Raw genomic sequence first — 17,439 nt, 5'->3', positions numbered from 1 at the left:
TTGTCTCACAACCAACACCAAAACCGTAAGTATGAGTCTGGGAGTCTCTTTGCTTCATGCACTCTTTTAGAGCACGGGGGAGAGATAGCATAAACAACCCTGACTCAGTTTCCAGAGAACAGGGCTAAGTGAAAAGAGCCAAGCCTATAGGTTACAGACTCTAGAGTCCTTATAAAAATGACAAAATTGCGGGGCGGTAGTGGTGCACGCCTTTAATCCCAGCACTCAGGAGGCAGAGCCAGGCGGATCTCTGTGAGTTCGAGGACAGCCTGGTCTACAGAGTGAGTTCCAGGAAAGGCGCAAAGCTACACAGAGAAACCCTGTCTCGAAAAAAACCAAAAAAAAAAAAAAAAAAAGACAAAATTATTCAAATAACGAGCAGATCTATGATTACGAGAGGGTGTGAAAGGGGAGATGGGTGTGGCTTTTAAAGGGCCAACATGGCAGCCCCAGCTGCAGCGCCTTGGTTGCCTGAATGTCCTGTCCTCCTATGCCATTGCACTAGACTTTGGAGGAAGTGGAGTAAAAGGTAACGCCGAAGCTAAGATTTCTAAATTTTAATTCTAAAATTTCTAACTTTAGAAATTTTAATATTTGCATGTGAATCGACAATTTCCTGAAAATGGAGTGCTTAATATTTCAAATCAGATCCTTTCTAATGGGTCTGAACCTGCACAATGAGATGACTATTGAAATAAATTCCTGTGTCAGTATTTTGTCAACTTGACCCAAGCTAGCATCATCTGAGAAGAGGGGACCTCAACTGAGAAAATGTCCCCATCAGACAGGACTGTGGAGCGTTTTCTTGGTTGATGATTGACAACGAAGGGTCCAGCCCACTCTGGGCAGTGGCATCCCTGGGCAGATGGTTTTGAGTTGTATAAGAAGGCAGCCTGAGCAAGCTGTAGAGAGTAAGATGGTAAGTAGTATTTCTCCATGGTCTTTACATAGGTTCCTGCCTTCATGTCCCTGCTGGAATTCCAGCCCGGAGTTCTCTCAATAAAGGCCTGTGGTGTGTAAGCATAAGCCAAATAAACCTCTTCCTCTCCAAGTTGCTTTCGGTCATGTTCTTTATCACAACAATAGAAACAAACTAGGAAAATGCTCATGAATGAAGTGACGAATGAATGTGTTTCTTTGGTGATACATGTACATTTCTTTGCTTCTTGAAATACCAATCAAAAACTTTAAAAACATTGTCCATTGAAAATCTTCCCTGCCGGGCGGTGGTGGCGCACGCCTTTAATCCCAGCACTCGGGAGGCAGAGCCAGGCGGATCTCTGTGAGTTCGAGGCCAGCCTGGACTACCAAGTGAGTCCCAGGAAAGGCGCAAAGCTACACAGAGAAACCCTGTCTCGAAAAACAAAAAAAAAAAAAAAAAAGAAAGAAAATCTTCCCATGATCCTTTCTAGAGTGTGGAAATATACCTTATCACATTAACCCGAAGTCACTGAAACCTATTCTCCTAGGGAAATAGGTTTTTAAAGGCAGATCCATTAAAAAGCTTCTAATTTAAATACAGTAAATAATTGGCAATGAATATGAGGGTCATATTACTTACTGAATAGTCAGCAGGCCCCTCTTAACTGCTCAGGTACTGTTGGTATCAATAAAATACATTTTCAATTTTCTTTTAGTTTTTGCACACATGGTCCATAATTTTTTTTTTCCAGGAGCTTTGTTTCTTATTTAAAAACTAGTGTTTCTTCTGTAACTGCCATAATGGCATTCAGAGCTCTTTTCAGTCAAGGCAGGCTTCTATATTATAGCATCCAGCCCGAGAGTGAAAAGCTTTGATGATTCAGAATCCTCAGTGTTCACCTTCCGAGAAGCATTTCTAAATGCATGGCGCCATCAAGAGGTAGTAGCCTGTACTACCACTGTAATAAGAACCTAGAGCTTGCTCTCAACCATACATAGAGAAGCCTGGTTTAACAGCCACTGCCACAGTCTATTGCAATGCAGAATCACACAGGTTTTAGCTCTGCATTGCCCTCATGTGAAATCATTAAACTGATGCTAACTGCTAAGTTTCCCTCCATACTCCTTTCCTGCACGTCTGTCTCCAATAGGAGAGGAAGAAGGGAAAACTTGCCAATTTTTTTTTCTCTCAGTTCACAGAACTGACAGTCCTAGTTTGCTAATGATTGATCCTTCTATATTTAATGAATGCATACGTATATGCCATCAATTTTCCATTTGAAAGATGAAGAGAGAAAGCTCTCACTCTGTTCTCCAATGAACCAAGATGGTCTGAAGATAGACAATATTCTATATATAACCCAGTGGTTATAGATTTATTTATTTAGAGACCCCAAGGAAAGCTGTTTACTTAGGAGCAGCTTATTTGGATATAGACAGAACTTTCAACCTAATTTTGTTCTGCCCGATGCTGTGTACTTAATTTCAACTTCTTTTTAAAAAGCTTTTCTTAAAGTAAGAAAGTTTAGGATGACTGTGGCTCACATGTATGGCTTGCATGCTATTTCTAAGCTGGGTCCAGCAGTGCCCAGAATGGAAGAAAACATGGAATGGTGGGGAACCACTGGCTTCTTCAAATGCAGAAGCTAAGAAAGAAAAGGATCCACAGAAATCACTCAACTTAACTTTCAGTCTGAACCTGAAGAGTTATCAGCTACTGGTTATTCTAATGTAGACTACAAAAAGACAGTCATCATCTCTGGATACTGCTTTAAAAAACTGGAGGCACTGAGTTCATTTGTTTCATAGACTAACCTCTCACACCCTTTGTTTGTATCACACCTCTGGCTAACTTCCCAAAAAGCACAGTCAGGATATAGCAAGCAGAAGGGCCATGTCGGGAAGGGGAACTGTTTCAGGGGGGCTGGGAGGACAAAGCCGTCTTTCATACTTAAGCTTGCTTTCATGTTCCAAAGACTCTCTTGATAAGATAAAAAAGATTAATGCTGCAATAAAACAACAATAACCATTCTCTTAGCATCAAATCCTACCTCTTCTCCTATCCAACCAAGAGATCTCATCAAGCTTAATTCAGCCCAGCTCTGGCACAAAGGAATGGATGCCTTAAGCTGTTTTGCTGGATCTGGGGTGATAAGGAGGCAGGGAGAGCAGGAACGAGAAGAGATGCACAACACATCTACAGGTGAAATGGATTTGGCCTCCCCGTGCTCCTCCTCAGTTTTGGAACTCCTACCCAACTTTGTCTTCATGACAAAACTGAATAATATTAGCCACCAACTCTCTGCTCTTTAAAATAGTGTCTGTGTTTGCATTAAAAGACTGGAAACATGCAAATGGATGGTATAAATACATTTCTTAAATATGTTCAATGACACTCATTTAATTTTGGAAACATCAGATTTATGATCTGATCAGCAGTGCATAAACAAGATTCAGGGACCCCCTGGGAGCCACAGCCTTGGTTCTCATATGGCCCTGGAAAGCACCAATCCTTACTCAAAACAACAAAGAAACAAATGCATGATGGTTTGTCTTGTTTGTCAACTTGATTGAAATGAGAGACACATGTCTGGCAATGTCTCTGTGGGCATTTCCAGAGATGACTGGCCCGTAGGACATCATTCAGAGGGTAAATTTCTCCTATGAATATTGGTGGCACCTTCTAAAAGGATTGGGGCCCCAATGGGACAAAAAGCTAAAGAAGGAAGAAGCCAGTCAGCTGAGCTCTGCTCTTCCTGGGTGAAGGCATCTATTGCTGCTGTCATTACCCATGGATATCAGATCCCAGCTTCTTCAGCCTTTCAACAGGTCTCACACCAGCAACTTCACAGGAGAGCTTCCAGGCCTCACCCTCAAACTGGGGCTCATCATTAGTCCCCTTTGTCCTGAGGCTGCTAGCTCCTTGGACTGAGAAGCTACTAGGTTCTCGGCCTCAGCAGCATGCAGAGGGCCATGATGGGACTATGGAACCTTCAGTCATATGAGCCAATATACTAAATCTGTGTGTGTGTGTGTGTGTGTGTGTGTGTGTGTGTGTGTGTGTGTATGTGTGTGTATCTGTCTATCTCTTTATATATTCTATAATCTTACACACACACACACACACACACACACACACACACACACACACATTCTATTATTCCTGAGTGCAACTAACAGCTACAGAATGCAAAGCTAGACTGGATGTCAAACTGGACAGAAAAAAAATTGATTACTCTTTAAAAAAAATGCATGTGAGACCCTCCCGTTACTCCAGTCATAACACTGTGAGGCCAATCTCCAGTAGTGAACAAGACAAACACTAGCCTAGCCACTTACAAATTAAAATTCTTTCATTGTATAAAGTGGTGTAAGAGACACTACAATCACAAAATACCTTTCAAATATCAAAGAACTGCTGACTCAGACATGTCATATGACTATTATGGAAATACAGATGTGTGGCTTTCAAACAAGCTAACCTTAGCTTCAGGGACTCTCATAGACTATGTTTAAAAAAAAATCCAGAAAACCTCATTTCATGGTGTGCCTCCTGAGAGCTGGCATTCTATTACAATGGGTTTAGGAAGTAAGCATCAACTATGGCCCTATGCAGTTTGAAACCACAACAACCCTGTTTACCAAGCCTTGCAAATGACTACCATCAGCCCAAGGGAAAATATTGCACTGCCACAGTGCAATTTGTGGAATCCACTGGTTCTCCACAATAGAAAGCAGATGCTTTGGGCAATGTTGCCAAATAATGCACTTACTTGAGACAGAATTAAGTTTAAATTTTTAATTTTCTCTTATTTAGAATATCTGGGCCATAAGGGGCAATCACTACATCTGGATGATGGGGAAATATGCAGATATCAAATGGATGAAACCTGATTACTCTATAGTGGTTTCTCTAGCCTGTAGAACATCTTATCAGTCAGTCAGCATCCCAACTCTCTGTGGACCACAACTCAGAATGAGAGAACTGAAATGCCCAAATGGCCATCTCAAGCTCCACAGACTCACACATACACAATAGCACCATCCCAAGACTTCACATGCACACAGGTCAAAACAGCTAAATCAAAGCCCTATACTTGATTTCTAACAAAATCACACAGTGGTGGAGAGGACGTGTAGACCAGGGCAGGAATAATGGCCAGAAATGAATAGGTAGCTAAGATGGAAGAAAAAAAAATGTTAAAATCAAAACTTCTCAAATAACATGGCAGTTGGAGGCTACTTAATATAGATTCAGAGTGATTACATTTCACTACCAGGCCCTTAGAGGTTCATAATTGTGGTTTCATTTTTAATGGTAACGTCAATTATCTTGGGTTTTCAACAAAAATTGAATAAGTTAGGAAAAAAAACACAATTAAGTTAAAATATTAGATATCGTAACTATGACTCCACTTTCTGATGCATGGCTTCCACATTAACGGGTTAAATAACTCTCCAGTGCTCATCTACTCTACATTCATATCAGAAACTGCAATGTTCAAGTGGATTCACTCTTGGAGTTAATTGACTCTTGATGCCCATGGAGCGAGTGCATGGACCAGGCTCATCTTTTCTTGACTTCTGGAATAAATTCAAAATGTCAGTAAAACTGCTCTTCACTGACTGTGAAGTTTCCATTTTCCTGGTTCTCCATTATTGATTTTTTTTTAATTGGTAGGCAATAGGCTAGATCTGCCCACATGGTGGCTGTCCCCATCGGTGGTAGCAGTATTCAGGCTTCTGGTTTTTGCTCTGGCCATTAATTTTCTGTCACTTAAGACTGAAATCCAGCCTGGACAGGCAAGAGATGGCAGAGTATTATTTCTTTGTAGTTATTATTTATAATGTGTTTGTATCCAACCAGGAATACATTTTCGAATCAAATAAAAGAACAGTGGCCTTAAAGGAGAGGCATTTTGTGTTTTGTTGTCTACTTGAGGCTTGTAACTGAGGAAGTCGAATTCATGCTAAATCCTTGAGAAAAAAAGAAATCACCGTGTGTGGGGCAAACATTTTCCTGTCTCTCAAGGACAACAATAAATTAGAATCCAGGAGCCTGCTGTTCGGATTGGTTTATAGAGATTAAAGAGCATTTAAATAAATCTAACATTCCCCAAATTCCAAGAAAACAAAGTCAACTTCTGATACTTTAGTCTTCTGTCTTAAGCAAAAGCCCCTTCCTACCCAAACTAATGATTCACTGGCACTGTTTTTTTATGCGAAAGTGAGTCAGACAGTCAAGGCCAGGCTAGGTAGTGTGTGCCGATAAATCCTACCAGTTGTGAGGTAGAAGCTTTGGATACATAGGGAGTTCAAGACCAGCCTACATTACACAAAACTTTAGTCTGTGTATATTTAGTCTCTATATACTATAATCTCTAGCATATTTCAATTAAATATTTTTGTTTTTTATGACCCGGTTGTTCCAGAATTTGAAAGGAGGTAATTAAGATCAGAAGTCAATAGAAACTGAAAATTGTGTGTTTGAAGTACAAATGTTGGTTCCCTGGTTTTAATACATGAAAATTCTGTCTATAAAAAAGTAATATGAAGCCGGGCGGTGGTGGCGCATGCCTTTAATCCCAGCACTCGGGAGGCAGAGCCAGGCGGATCTCTGTGAGTTCGAGGCCAGCCTGGACTACCAAGTGAGTTCCAGGAAAGGCGCAAAGCTACACAGAGAAACCCTGTCTCAATAAATAAATAAATAAATAAATAAATAAATAAATAAATAAATAAATAAATAAATAAATAAATAAAATAAAATAAAAGTAATACGAGCCGGCAAGATGGCTCAGCAGGTATAAGGACTTGTGGCAAACCTGGGTGACCTTAATTAGACCCCTGAAACCCAAATAAAAATGGAAAGAAAGAACCAACTCTACAATGTTGTCCTCTGATCTACACACACACACACACACACACACACTATGGCACGTGTGCACACATGCATACACACCATACACACAATTATAATAATAATAATAAAGAAAAGTAATACAATGTTAACATTTGGCATAAAGTATACTATTGTGAATGTGGTGTACATGTATATGTATAATGTATGTGTGTGCAGTATGTTTATGTGTGGTATATATATATATATATATATATGCGGAGTATGTGTGTATGGTATAAGTGGTTGCATGCAAGCAAGTATGTGGAAGTCAGGGAAGGATGTTGAGTGTCTTCTTCAATGGTTTTCTGCCTCATTGATGAGATAACATCTCTTATTGAACTGGAAGCTCATCAGTTCAGCTGGGTGGCCAGTGAGTTCTCAGAACCTGTCTCTGTCTCCCAATGCTGGGGTTACAGCATGTGAAGATATGCCCAGCTTTTTACATGGGTGCTAGAGATTTGAACTTACTTTTTCATGTTTACAGAACAGGGGCTCTTACTCACTGAACCATCTTTTCCAACCCAAAGTTGAAATATTTTTATGGTTTACTCATAAAGTGGTTTTTTTTTTCAACATAAAAAATGACAAGCACACTGTTCATATAAAACTCAAATTCAGCTGTTTACACTGGAATGAGACTGATTTTGAAGAATTCCAGCTCATGCTTACAAAAAGCAATAAAAATGTGTTCTATGTAAATGCCTTTGGAGCAAAGATTTAGTACCATAATTTTGAAGCATTTCAGCTCATGCTTACAAAAAGCAATAAAAATGTGTTCTATACAAATGCCTTTGGAGCAAAGATTTAGTACCATAAAAAGTAATTTTCAGGCTTAATGCTAATGGTGATATATCTTTATATATTTAAAAAGACAAAATTCCACCATTTCTGAATTAACTAAACTTTTTTCTTTAGTATATAAAAGAATCAATCTTTTTTTTTAAATTTATTTTTATTTTACAAGCATTGATGTTTTGCCTACATGTATTTGTGAGGGTGTTGGATCCATTGAAACTAGAGTTATAGGCAGTTGTGAGCTGCCATGTGGGTACTGGGAATTGAACCCAGGTCCTCTGGAAGAGCAGCCAATGCTCTTAACCACTGGGCCATCTTTCCAGCCTCCAAAAGAATCAATCTTAAGCATTCCAAAGGTCCATGTGTTTAAAGCTATTGGGATTGGTGGAAATTCAGAGCTAGAATCTAGTGAGAGAACTTCTAGTCGTTGGGAGTGTTTCCTTAAAGAGGACTGTGGGACCCTGGTGTCTTCCTCTTTTCACTGTATCCTGTCCAGGAGATGGACAGCTTTGCTCTGCCCATGTTCCCTGCCATGACGCACCACCCAGAAGCAATGGGACAATTGAATCTTAAACTGCAAGTCAAAATGACCTTATCTCTTTATAAGCTGTCTACCTCAGGTATTTTGTAATAGAAAGAGCATTCAGCCTGGTCATTTGTGATAGATAGGTCTCATTTTGTACAATACAACAAGTCATTATTAAGGAACAATATCATCAAGACCTCCCAAGAAGTTGATCTTGTTTGTGACTTATCGAGTTCCAGCCTTGCAAGCAACAAGTCAAGTCACTACTGGCACTGTCAGGAGCCTTAGGTTTGGAGACTCTGGAGGACCAGAGGAATTCACTAACACTTACATATGCTAAAGATGAAGCTCAAGGCACATGAAGTTCCTGATTGGTTTTCCATCCTTGGGATACAAGAGTCATTATGCAGACTACAGAAAGATCTCTAGAGTGAAAAAATTCACAGAGAAGGCTCTTCCAGATTCCATAGTAAATTATCAAAGTTGATTCTCTGATATCATTAATAATAGTTGCATAGCACAGTACAGGACTTTTTAGTGTCCATGTATAGATATCTACTTGCTAATTGAATGGCTTTCTGAATTATATCAGTGAATCAAGCCTAGACACAATGCTTTTTTGTGATCATGGATTATCTCTAGTGATGATTTATGACAACAAAGACAGTGTCATACTGATACACACAATGGACACTTAGTTATCTAGGGGTATGCATGTGTTTTCATCTACTACTCTTAGTTAGGAAGAGCATAAACTTATCAAAACTTTGACTGACATGTGATTCTTGTTCTGAAATGTCAAACAAATATTGCATAGTGTAGATGGTTTCTGTCCATATAATACAAAGTTTATTGTACTGTAGGCACAAGTCAATTTTTCCATGTGATTGAGAAACCTTATTCTAACATACTTTTTTGAGCAATTAAAATATCTCGGATAATCCTACACTTTTTGTAAACCAGCTCTACCATGTCATAGTTTCTCTCACTAAGGAGGTCATTAATCACCAGCAAAGCAAAACAGTCTCTGACATGTACTCATTCTAAAATAAAAAGCCCCTAAAAGAGAATGGAAAATTAACCCTTGAATGTTCTCCTTTACCAATGGGGCTGTTGAGGAATTTTTCCTTCTGTCATTGTCCGTTTACTTTCAATATTTTTTCACTTTGCAGCATAAACTCATTTTAAATTGAAAAGAGAGTGAACTCAGTGTATTTTGTGTTTGTAGGAGGTGCTGTATGAAGTAAGAGCACAGCTGAAGAGAGTCTGGTGATATGTGAACATTGTGGAAAAACCTGAGCACTGTTGAGATTGAGGCAACTCTTCACCTTTCCAGATGACTTGCTGTACAAATTCTTGTGTTATTATCTCCCTGACTGCTCCTGTCTTAAATACATACCAGTGAATTCAATGACATTAGTACCACTATCACTTCCTCACGGTCTTAGAAAAGCTCATAAGATAGAAGAAATTCAGCAAAATTCACAACTAGACTTTAGCTTTTCTAGTGGTTGTACAAGTCCTTGCGTTCAATCCCTAGCACATAAGAAGAAGGAGGAGAAGAAGGAGGAGGAGGAGGAGGAGGAGGAGGAGGAGGAGGAGGAGGAGGAGAAGAAGAAGAAGAAGAAGAAGAAGAAGAAGAAGAAGAAGAAGAAGAAGAAGAAGAAGAAGAAGAAACAATGGTGAGAGAGAGAAGGGGAGAGGAAAGAAAAGAAAAAGTAACTTCTAGAACTCTGCAGAAACACTGAATAAACATGAGGCTCTGGCTCTCCTAAGTTTTGTAAATTTCAAAATGCCCATAGGTATCCAAAGATAGTAACCAAGGAAGAGATACATGGGACGGAGAGCAAGAAGTGGAATGGACAACAGAGGCTGGCTGGTCCACGGGGAAATTCCATACCCCTACATCTACCCTGGGAGTCTGTCTCCAACCCTGCGGATGCAAGTCAGGGGAAGAGTGAGGTCAGAAGAGGAAGATTACCAGTCGCTCCATCTCCTGCTCCCTGAGTCTCTCCTCCCTCTGCCGTCGGTGATAATCCATCAGATCGTCTCGGCCTGTGATGGAGCTGATGCTACTTTTCCGTTCTCGAAGGACAGGCTGGGGAGTTTCAGAGGACTGTCTTAGGCTTTCCAGATCAGAATCATCAAACTCCATAGACCCACAAGAGAAGTTTCTCCTGGCCACAAGCACTCGGTCTGGTTCTCCAGAAATTAAGGAATGACTCGGGCTGGTCCCTGAGTATGAAGCCCTGTCAAAGTCATCAGAGGAGGTGGAGGCCAGGAGCATCTTCCGAGCCACTCGAGGACTGGCAGGGACACTGAATGTGGAGCTGACGTAAGGATTTCCCTCTGAGAGAGAGATTTTATAGGGCGGAATCCCTGAGCTTAGAGAAGAAAAGTTAAGGTAATTGTCATTATCCACTATGCTATGAGGTAGATCCTTTTCCCCTAACTGACCTCGTTTGGAATTGCCCAGGGAATTTCTTGGAGGCAGGCTGAGAGGCGGCATCTGGTTGTCTGTGGCTTTGTACAACCTAGGAAGCGATCGGCTGTAGGCACCCATATTACTCAGGCTGCTCCCTGAATACTTCCTTGTTCTCACACTGACGTTTTCAGAGGCTGGCTCCTTGTGCCTGCTTAACCTGGGCTGAAGTGCCAAGTTCTCCTGAAGGTTCATTTTCCTAGCTTGCTTGGGGCTTGAAGGCATGCTCGCTGCCCCAGATCTGCTGGCGGGTGCGGAGCCAGCGCCACTCAGGGAACCTCCATTCCACATGGTCAGGAGCGAGCCAGAGGCTTTCCTTCCTTCCAGCCCCCCGAGAAAGTAGACGTTGTCGTGTGATTTATTCCTAGAGCTGTATCTGGAATAGGGAGGCTTCTCTGAGAACCTGGAGGACCTCTCACTCTCCCGACTAGTATAATGATCCAAATCTGCTCTCCCGAGTGGATATCCACTAAGAAAGACGGCAGAGCTGAGGAACGAAGCAGGAGGTTTCATGGAAACATTTTTGTCAGTTCCATCACAAAACGGTTTGCTTCCCTGGATTTTGGCCAAGGAGGGGCTGCTCCTGACACTGGCGCCCTGGGGAGAAGGGCTTCTCTTGGTAGACACGGGTTGTGAGAGGGTTAAATACGAGCCAGAATAGTCTCCGTTGGCTTTAAACTTCAGACTGGACGAATATTTCCGGGGGCTTAGGCTCTCCATCATGTTCTGGGGCTCGATCTCCAGGGAACGGACCACAAATCCTTCCTCTAAGCTACCATTTTGTAATTCCAGCTGCTTCTGTCTGCTGCTACCTTCTGCCATGATATTGCTGGACCCTGTAAAGGGAAAAAAGAGAACATTTTAAATTTATATATATATATATATATATATATATGAAACTCTACTAGGAGCTGAAAAATAAGGACCACTGATCAGGGTTATGTATCTTAGACGCAAAAGAAAAATAACTCAAGATGACAGCAGTATTTGAGGGAAACAAATCCCTTGTGAAATGATGGCTCAGGATTAGGCTGGTATGTAAGGAAGGCAATTTTTTTCCCTCAGTGTTCTAGTCTTTGGAAAATCACCTGCTTCCTGAATACTCTGCCTATGCCTTAAAGAATCATTCAATGGCTTTTCCTTTAGATGTTTCTGCTAGACTCATTACTGGCTCAGTCCTGAAGAAACAAAATCTGTATCTTGACAGAGGAAGACAGTTTATGTTACACACTGATCCAGCATATGGTTCTTTTGGAGGGATGAGTTGGAAGTTCACTTCTTAAGAGGAAAGCTGGAAGCTCCTGTGCTCATCAGAAAAAGGCAAGAGATAGTGGAACAAAGGTGTTCCCAAGATTGATGCCACATGGTCAAAGTGGCCTATTTAAAACTATTCTCTTCTTCAAATCCCTTGGTACCCTAAATGCGTTGTGCTCTCTTGGCAGTGAGCCCTCTTCTCTAACAGAAACACTTTGAGCCTTCTGGTCTACCTATCAAACTCCACCCATCATTCAGGAGACAAAGTAAGATAGTAGCTTCTGTGAGTAAATATTTTTTCAAAAATAAGCATATATTTTGGGTCTTAGTTCAAACATTGACTTAAAGTTTTAATCTATAAAAATATCCTTGAATTAAAACTAGCACTGAAAATGAAAAGGCTTATATTTCTGAGTGATAGAAATTATTTTAGATACTAACAAAGGAAAAACACAATTTAATGTTAATAAGTAATAAATAATGTTAATAAGGGCTAAGACTTTCCTCTAGCCCTCAGGTACCTCAGACACTAATGTTTGATGGAAAAGATTTTGTCTAGAATTTTTATCTTATATTTACCCACTAACTCCCATTGTTCTGTAGGCAAAAACCTCAAAACGTTTTTCAATCAAGCCTGTCCTCATACCATAGAGGGAAGACTTCATTCTTTTTGCTTAGCCTCAGATTCCCTGGGCAAACTCAAACAACTCAGCATGGAACTGCTTTGTACTCACAGGCTGGGGCCTATACAGAGCTAAAGTCTTTCCCTCAAGAAATTCTACACTGGATTCACTATCCTCCAAAGCTCTATGTGGATAAAGGTTAAAATGGTGTATTTTTTAAAAAAAAGATTTATTTATTTATTATGTATACAGTGTTTTGCCTACATGTATTGAGCACCAGAAGAGGGCACCAGATCTCACTACAAATGGTTGTGAGCTACCATGTGGTTGCTGGGAACTGAACTCAGGACCTCTGGAAGAGAAGCCAGTGCTCTTAATCACTGAGCCATCTCTCCAGCTCTAAAATGGTATATTTTCTTCAGCTCTTTTCATATGTGTTTGCTACCTCTTTGCTTTCTCTTGCTTGTACTGAGTACAAAGAGTAGCCAAAACAAAAAACAAAACAAAACAAAACAAAAACAACGAACCATAAAGCATTGAAGTTATACCTAAAATTTGGTTCCCAATGGCCCTGCTGTCTGGCCCTTACCAAGTCCTTCATTGTCTGTGGCCAGTGTCAGTCTTTCCCAAATGCCCTTGTCAGTTACTTCCAATTCCACCCTTGATGGCAATACCAGTCTGGCTTGAGAGATTTCTAGCTGTGCTCCGGAGGAGGAGTGAAAACAAAACAACCCCTAGCCTTGGTCTTTTTCGGTTTGCCAATCTGAAATTTTAGTAAGTGTTGGCCAGTTCTCCCAACTTAAATATTTCGGGACTGAGAAAGTAAGAAAAGAAATGGATCCTGAAGACTTCCAGTGTTATTTATTATTATATAGGAAAAAACAACCTAAATGTGCAGGGATGTTTGGAAAAGCTACAGCTAATCACAGGAGTGAAAATGTGCAATCATTTAACACTACATTTAAAGTATTATTTTATACTATAACGCATAGTCACAAAATATGCATTAAAATACTCAATGAGTATAGTTAGTTTTCATAATTACATCCGTAAACCTTGATTATAAACACAGGTACCTCCTGTGCATATCATGTGCATGGCTAATAGTTTTCTTACAGTACTCAGGTGAAAATTTGGAGAGTCATTATGGTCTCTGTCGTTTCCCCATTGCAGCTGTCAACAAAGCCAATTAGCACTGTTCCTCATGCGTATTCCAAATCTTATACTTCTTGCTGTTGCACGGTTGCTCCTCATTAAAGCAGCACCTTTTTGCCCCCAGTGCCTACCCTCTTCCCACAGCAGGAGCAATGGACGGATAAAACCCACACCAAAAGTTACCACTGATTTTATATTACTAGTGATTCCATATCAACTTACACTGCATGCATTTTGATTTTTTGACAATAATCTGGCATAAAAATATTAGAATACAGTACCACCTTGGTTTTGTTTTGTTTGTTTGTTTGTTTGTTGTTTTTGTTTTTCAAGACAGGGTTTCTCTGTGCAACAGCCTTGGCTGTCCCGGAACTCGCTTTGCAGACCAGGCTGGCCAGAACTCACAGATATCCACCTGCCTCTGCCTCCTGCTGAGATGAAAAGTGTGCACCACCCGCCTGACACCATCTTGTTTTGAACTTGATCAGATTCTGCTGTGTTTGAACATGCATTCACCAGAAGTGGCTCTGTTTGGGATGGTTGTAGAGACTTTAGGAGATAGAGGAAGTAGATCACTGTGGAAAAGATTTGGGGGTGCCCCACTCCTGGTTCACTGCTTCCCAGCCGCAGACAAATGGGACCAGCAGTTTCTCATTCTTATGCCATGCTTTCGTTGCTGTGATGGACTGTATCCCCTCAAACAGCAAGCCAAAACACATCCACCATTCCTTCAGTGGATTCCTGTCCGGTATTCTGTCTTGGGGATGAAAAATAACAAATACATTAATTTCAAAGATGTATCATCAGATACAGATACGGAATTCACTCATTTTCCTTGAAACTGAATTGGTCTGCCTAGCTGAATACATATGTATATTTACCCGAACTTAGTATTTCTTGGACCTGAATACCAACTCAATCCTAAAGGAAATCAGCCCAACAGGTGGTATGTCTAACTCAATGAGGAACAATAGCTGTAGACACCACTCTCTTTTTCTACTTCCAGGGCACTCTTCATGTGAGGTGTGATCCCATGAACAGAGGCCTAGAAATAGGAAATATGTAGGCACTGCAGGCCGGTAATCAGTAATGCGCTTGAAATCAGTAATGCGCTTGAAATGGGGGGCGGGGGGTAGGGTGTGGGCAAGGGCCTTAGAGGCAGGGGTAGAGACCCAAGTGGGAATGTGTTGATTAATTCCCCAAGCCATTGAGGATATGACTGCAGGCACAATGCATCGGAGGCTGCAGTTGGGTTTAAGGAAAGAAGAGGCGGAGCTGGGCCAGTGGGAGAAAAAGACAAAGGAGGCTGCAAGCACACCTCGCCAAAGCAGTACAAGCAAGAGAAAGCAGAGAGGCAGCAAACACGTACAAAAAGAGCTGAAGAAAATCCTGGGTTTACAGCCGTCTTTACGTTCAGTGCTGCTGTGTTTATTTGGGGTTTCCTGAACATTTTATGTGAACAAAGACCAGGTCTCGATGAAACTGTGAGATCCCTGCACTGTGTTATTGGGAAAGCAAAACAGACCCAAAGGATGTGATGGTTCCACGCACTCCTCTATACATAGCCACAGAAGGTCTGTGAGCAGGAAAGAATGCATCTGGTGCCCATCTGAGAGAAAGGACAACTGGGGGAAGTCTAAACAGGAAAGAAGCTAATGTGTGTTGGAACGTTTGCATTTACTTTCCGAGCTATAAATTTAATCCTTCCAGTCCCCTTGTTATTTTTCCACCTAAAACACACATTCATCTTATTGTCAATCAGAAAAAACGCTAGAAAGTCAGGACGCAGTCTTTTGAAAGATGTTACAGAAAAACCACAGCACTTTTTTTCCCTGGAGGAAAAAAATTACTTCAACAAGCATTCTGAAGGAACGTCATTAAACATTTCCTCAGAGGGTCGCTTCTCTGCGGTATGGTTTAAACTGTTTTTAAAAGAGTTCTCTGGTTCCGTTCACACCAGATGGCAGTGAAGCTCATCTCACTCAAACTGTGGCTGTCCAACAGTGAGGTCACAACACGGCCATCACCAGGGCTCTGTGGACTGCTGTTTTCAGCGAAAGAAGGCACACCTCGAAAGCCAAACTTTTTAAAACAAAGTGCTTGCTGCACTGCGTTACAGAAGAGGACTTCACGTCTGGCTGACAGGCGCAGCCATCCATCCAGCGGGTTCTACCCAAGTAAGTGACTTTGGAGGACTCCTACAATATACAGTTGTGACACGTCTTTTCACATGGCTGTGTTTAAACACTCCTGAGGATCACCCAGTACAACGGGAATTAGCCCTAGAAATGCCGCAAAGGTAACTATAAAGAAGCGGAAACCGTGCCATGCTATTGGTGAACAGAAGCAACTTTAGGAAAGCCAACGGTAAAAGTCTGCAAGGTGTAGGCTAAAATGCCCATAATATGATGGCCGGAGTCCACACTGTGTCCTGCTAGAGCTCTGGAGCTGGGGGTGGGGCGGGCAGGGCTGCTCCTCTGTGTTTTGTGGTAGGCAGTGGTGGGTGCCTGGTATTTTGGGCTCTGCAGCACGCTGGTGGTCCACAGGCAGGATTAACTGTCAGCGCCGATGTTTACAATATGGCACTGTTAGGATTAAAGCGTGTACTGATGACATGTAATTGAATTCAGGGCCAGTTAAGAAGTCCCTCAGAAGCAATGCCATTCCTCACAGGAGTTCCCTGGGGTATTTCTGTGGCAACCAATGGCAGTTGATAGGGCCCAGGGGGATACTTGGACAGGACTGAAGGAAAAAGCTGGGCAATCTATTTTAAACACAGGACCTATGCTTTATAAAGGAGAACAAAAGAGAGAGAATCCTCCCTGTCTTTCTCTTGATGACATCAAAACGTGAGGATGAGTGGACTAATTGGAAGCCTCAGGGAACAAACACTGCCTCCCTCCCCTTGTCCCCTTTCAGAATGCAGAACCTGCCTAACATCCCTTGTTCTCTATTAAGCCTCTGGTCTTCTCAGTGCCCCTACTGCAAACAAGCCTTCCTACTTTACAAATAATTACTCTTGGCCCTGAACCCTTCTCAGACTTCTCCATCTCTGAAAACAAGCCTCACCTCTCCACATGTCCCTACAGCCATCTGTAAATGCCCCCCCCCCCCCCATCCCTACCCTCCAGCTCTCTAGCAAACAAGGCCAGGCTCTCTCTCCTGGTAGCTGCCGCTACCTTCCACCACAGGGGAAGCCTGGACCTTTCCATTGTTGTCTCAGTCTCCCTGGGACCTGGCTTTGCTTCTCACTCATTCTGGCTTTCTAGTCTCTATTCCTTCAAACTCCTCCTCTGTAGTGGGTAGCTAGCTGTTCCAGCTTTGACCTGGAAGTACTACCACCATGAGGCTTCGGTAACTGTCACGCCTACAAGAGACAAGAGCCCTTAAGACCCGAGATCCAGATGTGCTGGCTCTCTTGGTTCCTGGATCCTGGTCGCTGGAGGTAGATTGAACAGAGTTTTCCAGAGAACACCGCCAGACTGCGCTACACCTCTCCCGGACCCTGTAACCTATCCCTTTACTTGTAAGTTACCCCACAAAATAAATCTCCCTTTTAACTACGTGGAGTTGCCTTAATACTACAACCAATATCTGGCTCACTTATTCCGGCTTTCTAATCCCTATTCCTTCCAACTCCTCCTCCATTATCATGATTTTATATCCCAGGACAAAGGATAAAGAAAAATATGTGTTAGTAGACAATCTCTTTTTTTTTTTTTTTTTTTTTTTTTTTTGGTTTTGGTTTTGGAGACAGTGTTTCTCTGTGTAGCCCTGGTGTAGT

The 17,439-nt window shown here is 41.7% G+C and overlaps 1 protein-coding gene across 9 annotated transcripts in view; it reads right to left on the bottom strand.

Moving 5' to 3' along the window:
- Phldb2 (pleckstrin homology like domain family B member 2) overlaps nucleotides 1-17,439 on the bottom strand; it is a 102,238-nt gene that overhangs the window by 72,427 nt on the left and 12,372 nt on the right. For all 9 annotated transcript variants that reach the window (XM_059277740.1, XM_059277742.1, XM_059277741.1 and 6 more), the window contains exon 2: nucleotides 10,123-11,459. In XM_059277740.1, coding sequence (XP_059133723.1) covers nucleotides 10,123-11,445 — 1,323 coding nt within the window. In that variant the 5' untranslated portion in view covers nucleotides 11,446-11,459. The remainder of the gene's footprint in view (nucleotides 1-10,122; nucleotides 11,460-17,439) is intronic.

Source organism: Peromyscus eremicus, chromosome 12 (genome assembly GCF_949786415.1).
Source record: "Peromyscus eremicus chromosome 12, PerEre_H2_v1, whole genome shotgun sequence".
In the NCBI taxonomy this organism is placed as follows: domain Eukaryota; kingdom Metazoa; phylum Chordata; class Mammalia; order Rodentia; family Cricetidae; genus Peromyscus; species Peromyscus eremicus.
The sequence above is the reverse complement of the archived record's forward strand: the minus strand, read 5'-3'. Positions and strand labels throughout refer to the sequence as shown.